Source organism: Triticum urartu, chromosome 7 (assembly GCF_003073215.2).
Source record: "Triticum urartu cultivar G1812 chromosome 7, Tu2.1, whole genome shotgun sequence".
Taxonomy (NCBI): Eukaryota; Viridiplantae; Streptophyta; class Magnoliopsida; order Poales; family Poaceae; genus Triticum; species Triticum urartu.
The window spans coordinates 19,200,077-19,208,274 of NC_053028.1; the positions used below are offsets into that span (position 1 = coordinate 19,200,077).

General features: G+C 45.1%; 1 protein-coding gene across 2 annotated transcripts; it reads right to left on the bottom strand.

The window, feature by feature from the left end:
* Positions 1–1,456: 1,456 nt before the first annotated feature.
* On the bottom strand, positions 1,457–6,315 carry LOC125525669 (protein FAR1-RELATED SEQUENCE 9-like). Of its 2 annotated transcripts, XM_048690665.1 has the most exons (4): positions 6,060–6,314; positions 3,489–5,833; positions 2,538–2,646; positions 1,457–2,445 (listed from the first exon to the last, which is right to left on the bottom strand). In XM_048690665.1, the coding sequence occupies exon 2, from the start codon at positions 5,828–5,830 to the stop codon at positions 3,653–3,655; it is 2,178 nt and encodes a 725-aa protein (XP_048546622.1). In that variant the 5' UTR covers positions 5,831–5,833; positions 6,060–6,314; the 3' UTR covers positions 1,457–2,445; positions 2,538–2,646; positions 3,489–3,652. The 2 variants fall into 2 exon arrangements, with proteins under 2 accessions (XP_048546622.1, XP_048546623.1); XM_048690666.1 differs by having other exon boundaries at positions 2,538–5,833; positions 6,060–6,315.
* Positions 6,316–8,198: the final 1,883 nt, after the last annotated feature.

An 8,198-nucleotide genomic window follows, 5' to 3' on the forward strand; every position in this document is an offset into this window, starting at 1 on the left:
CTTCTTCCTCGACCTCCACGTTTGTGCCCCAGTCATGGGGCGATGCATGGCTTCTCCCTCGACCTCCACGTCCGTGCCCCCAATCACGAGACGACGCGTGGCCTCTCTCTCGGCCTCCACGTCCACGCCCCAGTAGCGAGGCGATGCGTGGCTTCTAACTTGACTCCACGTCCATGCCCCACTCGCGAGGCGACGCGTGCTTTCTCCCTCCATCTCCACGTCTGTCTTCCAGTCACGAGGTGATGTGTGTCATCGTACTTCCTCCATTACCTGTTGGTAGAGCTGAAAACAGCCTGCCTGAAGAGATGGGGCTGTTTGGTTTGAGCCCCAGCTAGCCCCACCAAAACTTTGGCATGACCAAAAATTTGGCAAGTTGTTTTTGTTTGGATTGCGACCATTATATCCACCAAAATTTTGGCAAATGGGATCTTTGTTTTGTTTGGTTTGCGATCATCTGAACCTCATGATGATCATACTAGTTATGAAAATAGTTAAATGCATCTACTGTTTAAAATTAAGAAAATATAGATCAAAACTTAGATGAAATTGATGTGAAAATGAAATCATCAAAATAATAGTGTAAGTCATTGTTGCACTTGTAAGCCGCTAGTAGTTAATTGTCCGCAGCAGCATACATCATGCATTTTTTTAATCTAGATTGATGCATGCTGCTAATTACGCACGGGTCTATGTATTTGTAGTGGAAAAGCGCCGCTGGTTGCTGACAAATCAACATATTCTACTGCATGCACTGGGCAGGGCCCACCAAACAACCGCGCCAATATTTTGGCGAAGCCTTTCCGTGCCCGCGACTCGCCAACGAATCGGCGCGATTAACATGGAGGGGCGCAGGGCGCGCTGGGCGAGCCAATTTTCAGGCACCGGTCCAAACGGCCACCAAAATACGTGGGCGAGCCAACTTTTTGGTAGGGCTAGTATTGGTAGCGATCCAAACAGCCCCAAAATGCTCGCATTCCGAACACTAGTTTCTCTGTTGGTCATGCATAGATCGAAATAAGGAAGAAACAGGAGTCACCTTCAGCAGAAGGGCAAGGTTTTCAGGTAGCGTGCCCCTACTGCCATAACTGAAGCTCCATTACGAGTAGCCATATGATACTGCATATCTCCCTTCACAAACCAGCTACTGAACGACCAACACCAGCTGGGATTTTCTTTTTTTAAAATAACTATGATCCTGATCATCTTTTTCTTGCATGTGTTTTTTACATATGTCAGTTAAACCTAAATTGACACATATTTATCCTACATTTTCCTCAAAAGATGGCACGCAGGACAGCCCAGCCATAAAAATCAAAACTTGAAAATAGGACTAGTGAAACTCCATTATAAGTTCATAACAGCTCAACAAAATCATTGATTCATTCTAACTGAAAAAACAACGTGGAACCAAAGATAGTAAGATAGCACTATCAAGTAAAAACATACGGGATCACAATAACAATCAAGAGTAAACAGTAATGACTTACTCAAACTTGTCCCTTTTTTCACAGCTTTTTATTTCCATTATTAGATTATTACAGTTTCAGCCAGCATAAAAGAAGATTTGTACACACGTGGTATACAGAACCCAGTTACCCATGTATGCCTTCCTTCCTGAGCAGTAACACCAAAAGGCTCAAATGATGCTTCTTTCAAGTGGCATAAGAATGTGTGTGCATGCTGGGTAACATTTTCTAGGTATTTTCCCCCAAAAAAACTCCACCCTCGAGTCTCCCAAAGAGATCTTCTCAATTCCTTCTGCCCTCGGCTCTTCATCACAAGGCCATAAGCGTACCTCATACGATGGTTGCAGTATGCAGCTTCATCATCCATACATTCCTTATATGATGATTCATATTGCTTTGGACTGAAAAGCCACTGCTTGGATATCTCTGGTCCACCGCCTCAGTATACACATTCTTAATAGTTAATACTAAGAGCTTGTCTCTGGTCCACCGCTTCAGCAACTTATTATTAGCCCATGTTTCCTCGGATACTACTTCAGAGTCGCATCCCTGCATACACTTGGTGAACATCTTATTAAAAGCTTTCAAACCCCCAGCAAATGCACCAAGGCGAGATGTGGAATTCTTTTGAATGTTCCAGTGACGGCATGTATTGGGAAACAATTCCTCAATTGCTTTTGACATAACTTCGTCACGGCGTCTGCAGGAAAGAGTGCCACACTGGCTCTTCCCAGCCAAACCCACATGTGTACAGCATTGATTCATGTCACCAGCAAGAACATGTGTTGCGAAGCTCAAGACGGTTTCAGATCATTCAGTTCAGTCCCCATGGCAGCACGGTGGCACAGTCGGGGTGTTCGTCGTTTGAGAAGCATCATTTAAGAATGATCGAACCTCATCACGGTGACAGCCTCGGAAGGGGCCCTGCTCGAACCTCATCTCCCAGAACTGCTCCAGCTCCTCAAGAATGCCACTATTCCTGACATTTGAAAGACAACATGATGGCATTCTGAACACTAATTTCTCCATTTGTCATGTATACAATGAAATAAGTTCAGAAACAAGAGTTACCTTCATCAAAAGGGTAGGAGTTTTAACGGATCAGATAGTATTGCAACAAGTCAAGTTGCACATGCCATATGCTCCAGCTTCTCCCAGGTTAGGAAAGTCTTAAGAGTTTCTGTAAGGGTTGGCAATAAATAGCTGCTTCAAACTATGTAAAAACAGGTGAGTACAACAGAGCGAACAAGTGACCGAGCTACTTGTGTTCTGGCAGACTTGAACTACAGGCAACAGATATTACAGTGCACATAGCAAACAAAGACCATGCCAGAAATAGTGTGTAAAAGCCAAAAATAAACTTTGGAATAGTGCCTCATGCTCAAGAAACAAACTCTGATGTTTTCTTATTAAGCAGAAGGAATTTCTGGAAACAACATATGGATGTAAGAAAGCAACCGCATACAGTCTTACCCTCATGAGTTCACACCTTAAAATCAGAGACAAATGCTGATGTCATATGCCAATGTCTCAGTTAGAAACCAGCTATTGAACAACCAACTTCCACCGAAAACAACGGTTAAGAAAAACCCATGACCTTGTTTATTTTATTTTTTTGTTGCATGGTTCTGAAACATTAATATGTGATTTTTAGAAAGGTCAGCCGACCCCAACTTAGCTGACCTATATTCACCCATAGTAATCCTACACTTGCATCAAGATGGCATGTGTTGAAGTGTATATGTGGACTGCCTAGCCCTTACCATAAGTTCAGACTTTTGGTTGCGTTTGCTAGTGCATGAAGCTTAATAGCATGCATGGTTCAAACTGGCCGGTTGACCCCAATACACTGCCACCCACACAAACTTAAAAATAGCACTGGTGAAACTTCATCATATAACAGTTTAACAAACATCATGGACTCATGCTAATTAACAAATATGTGGAAACAAAGATAGTAGTATCCAGCAAAGCACATGGAATCAGAGTAGTAACGATCAAAAGCAAAGAATTATGACTTACTCAAACTTTATCTCGTTTCACAGGTTTCCATTTCCATTTTTAGATTACAGTTTGAGTCAGCAGAAAAGAAGGTATGCACATATATGTTGTAAAAGACCCAGTTATCCCTAAGTATATCTTTCTTTCCTCAGTAGTAACACCAAAAAGCTTTATCGATGCTTCTTTCAAGTGGCATAAGATTGTGCATACTGTGTAGCATTTTGGTATTTCTCCAATTCTTTCTCTCCACCCTCAAGAGCCTCCCAAAGAGATCTTCTCAATTCCTCCTGCCCTTCACTCTTCATCACAAGGTCATAAGCATACCTCATAGCATGGTTGCAGTATCCAGCTTCATCATCCATGCACTCCTGATATGATGATTCATATTGCTTTGGGTTGAAAACCCACTGCTTAGCATCTCTGGTCCACCGCTTCAGTATATATATTTCTGGAATTTTGCCCACATTCTTGATACTAAGAGCTTTCAGAGTATGTGGACAAAGTAAACCCATTGTCTCAAACTGACTACAGCTGCAAGTGAGTTGCATTGTTGACATATTCAGATGAACTGTGCAGACTCTTGACCCTCTACCCTGCATAGTCATCTCAAACCGATATGTGTCACTGTCTTCACACGGAAGTGCCTTGAATTTTGTGGCCCCACAACCGTCAAGAAAATATGTCTCGAATAGCTTGTAGATTCTGTGTGTATAAACTTTTGCTGCATGATTCAAAATATCACTGTGCTTTATAATACAAGAAAGTGGCCTTTGACAACACCGCACATCCTCATCAAACTCTTTTTCGCGCCAATCCTCAGTCAGCTTATCCACAGCAGCAACAATTGTGGAAAGAGAAGTTGATTTATCAACAATGCAAGTGAATATGTTACTCAAACTGTCACATTGTGGCTCGTTTTCGACCCCACCATCAAAAGTGCACTTGTTCAGAGCACCACACCACTTCTGCTTGAGCTTATAAAGTTTGCTCAGCCACTTATTATCCTGCAACTTAAACTCACGGAGCATCGCAGCCCATGTTCCCTCGAATTCTGCTTCTGAGTCGCATCCCTGCATACACTTGGTGATCATCTTATTAAATGCTTTAGAAGCATTAAGTGCACCAAGGCGAGAAGCGGCATTCTTTTGAATGTGCCAGTGAGCAATGCGATGGCATGTATTTGGAAACACTTCCTCAATTGCATTTGACATAACTTGGTCTTGGTTGGTGAAAATAGATCGTGGTTGCCGGTTTCCCATTGCCTCCAAGAAAGACTTGAACAGCCACATGAAAGATGACATGGAATCATCTGCTAATAATGCACAGCCATACATAGTGGTCTGCCAATGGTGGTTCACACCAACAAAAGGAGCAACTATATAATTCTGTTTGTTTAAGCGGTAAGTTGAATCAAAGACAACCACGTCACCGAAACAGTCATAGTCCATTCTGCTCCTACCATCTCGCCAAAAGAAATTACTCATCCGACCAGCTCGGTCTAACTGAACATCCCAGTAAAACATTCCATCTAAATTTGCTCTGCTCTTTAGATGGCTTACAATGCTTTGCAACTCTCCGGTCCCTACGGCTGATGTCCTTGTTATGCCGCTAAAACCAGGGAGCAAATCTTGCCTCGGAGTCTCTGCATTGTTAGCTACGCTAGTGCTTGCAGCCATTTGGGAAGGTACACCCCCTAACTGGTACCCACCATATAACACCGCATCCGCAGCAGAACATGACCTCCCAGCTATAAGTGACTTGGCAGACCGCAGAAGGTGCCGTTCTTCAGGTCTTACCAAGTTGTGGTTGTGATCAGACACGAGTCGGATTACCCTCCACTCGCCCTGGCTGTTTGCTCTGAAGCGAACCATGGCCCTGCAATTGGTCCTGGTGTGCGGGTCGTTGAAGTTCTCGTCGGTAAGCTTCTCTGCTTCCTTGAGGCCCTCCTTGGAGCAGAAGTAGTCCTTGGTCCTGATCCTCTTGGTGCCGGTGAAGTAGGACTGTTTGCCCTTGCGGACGCTGAACCCCGTGCGGTGCCCGTAGTCACAGTACAGCTTGTACGCCTCCTCCTCACTGTACACCACCTTCAGGAGCAGCTCCTCGGCCCCCTCCTTGCTGCCCTGCACCGTAGGGGCCTCCTCGTTCTCGGCTTCCTCCACAGTCGCTCCTCGCACCCTCATTCCGCCGCCAGGGTGAGAAACCGGCGTCTGTCCTTCCCTGGCCCCTTCAACGCTGACCGCAGCACCGCTGTCCTGCAACCTGGCTCCTTCACACTGGTCTGCCCCAACGACACCGACGCTCTCATCGACGCTCATTGGGTCTCCTCCCCCGGCATCGGCACCTTCACCGTCAGTGTTCACCATGGCCTACAAAGTCAAACATCGGAGATCGATCAGGCGAACCGTTGAAGGAAGGAAATGCTATCAACCCTAGACGACATCTGAGACCTAGCCTCACGAAGGGGAAAAGCTACTAAACATCATCAGAGCTAAGCAATCGGCTGTACGCGGGGGCGGATCCAGTATAGATGGTGCGAATTTCTCTACCTCGTCGCCGGGAAGAAATCGTGGATGGACGGCGAAATGCTCGTACCTCAGAAGAGACCAGTGGCCGGAATCGCGGCGGAGCAGCCGCGGCGCGGCGCCGGAGCCTGCCTATAACTTGACGGCGCCGAGAAGGCCGCCTCCGCCGCACGCTTCAGCCGCCCCGCCCGGGCTCGCCGGAGTCCGGTCGCGCCGCCCGCCGGAGAGTTGTAGTCGGTCGCCTTCCCAATCTGGTTCGGGATCGGGAGCGCTCGCTCGGGTTTGGTTTGGTCTGTGTGGAGCAAATTTTTTTTTGTGTGTGTGTGCTCGAGCCCGAGCCCGATGAGTATGGGCCGGCCAGGTCAGAGGAGCCCAAATGAAGATTATTACTCGTCCGGAATTACTCGTCGCGGAAATGAATAAAAATAAATTTATCTAAAACTAAAATCCGTCTAGATACATGCATTTCTCCAACAAGTATTCGCGGGATGGAAAAACTTTACTAAAAAAGATGGTTGGCAATTGAGGCTACTCATGGCAGTCACAAATGCAGTAAAAGTTTCTAAAAAATAATGTAGTAAAAATGTGGACTTAAATTTTGCGTTATTTTTATATCATGAGTGATTTTGTGCGAAAGCTATTTTCGTGAGAAATTACATCATATGCTCCGAGAGTTATAGCTAGGTGTAGTGTGTTGACATGCATAGACAAATGTGGCGAAATGTATGAAGTGTGATAATGCCTTAAAAACAAGTTTGTATTGGTTAATTTGGAAGCCCTACTGCAATTATGTCATTATTGAATATCAACACGTGTTGGATGGTTAGGAGGAGGATGACACCCCGTCAAATCTCATGTCTGGCGCTTTTGTGTCTCATTATTCATTAATAAGAATTATTCTTTCGGTGTGTGGCGACGTTTCTGTCGATGGAGCGACATCTATGATGGCTTCGTCAATCTTGAAGTTCTGCAATGACGACCCGATCTTTAGTAGGCGATGTGTGAGTACGTGTATGGTGGTGTGAGTGTTTGTGTATCTATGCTGTAATTGGTGTTTCTCCAAAGAAAGTTGTTATTGCAATTGAAATGTTCATTAGATTAGTGGTGACCAAGTGGAAATAGTCAAATTTCATGGCAACCACCTCACATGTTTAACTTCATATAAATAAAAGTAAATAAAATCGGATTTAGCAATGTCTTATTTCAGTAACCCCTTATCCTACTTTGTATAATAGGTTGAGTTTGGGAAGAGTTTCTTGTCATGATTTGCTAGCAGCATCCTGCGCAAGGCTGCTCATATGTATACGTCATTGATGCTACAAATATGGACAACCACACTATTTGCGGTAGAATAAAATGATCACATAAGTGGAGATGCGATGTTTGGTGAAGTAATAATGATGTCTCAAAGCTACACACAACACTGATCGCCCTTATAAATAACTAGCTTATTCCTAGTGTAGCATGATCGCACTTAGTTGATATAGAAAGAACGACAAAAGTGTAGGAGGGAAGAAACGATGACGAGCATGATGAATGAGGTGGACGATCACATAGCATGATCTAAACGGGAATGAGATGCATCAGAACAATGACGTATGAGCTCGATCAATTGTCTGTAGTAGTAGACTAGGAAGGAAATGCTATCAACCCTAGCCAACATCTGAAACCTAGCCTCATTAAAGGGAAAAGCTACTAAACATCATCAGAGCTAAGCAATCCACTTTCCACGGGGGCAGATCTAGTCTAGATGGTGCGAATTTCTCGACCTTTTCAGCGGCGCTTAGTTGAGGGAGAAATCCTTGATGGACGACGAAATGCTCATACCTAAGTAGAGACCAGTGGCCAGAATCGCGGCAGAGCAACCGCAGCGCGGCGCCAGAGCCCGCCTATAGCTTGATGGCACTGATAAGGCCGCCTCCGCCGCACGCTTTAGCTGCCTCGCCCGAGCTAGCCGGAGAGTCGTGGTCGGTCGCCTTCCAAATCTGAGTCAGGAATGCTCGATCATGTTTGGTTTGGTCTGTGTGAAGCAACAATGTGGGTGAGGGCCATGTCACCCATACCGACTACTATCGAACCGGCCCAAAATTGTAGCACCGGTTACTAGTGTCTGCAAACCGGTGCCTGCAGTGCAGCATCCTCTGATACGACTAGGCTGGCCCATGCATTTGCTTTTTTCTCTTTAAAAGCTCAAAGAAAGTGAGAGAAC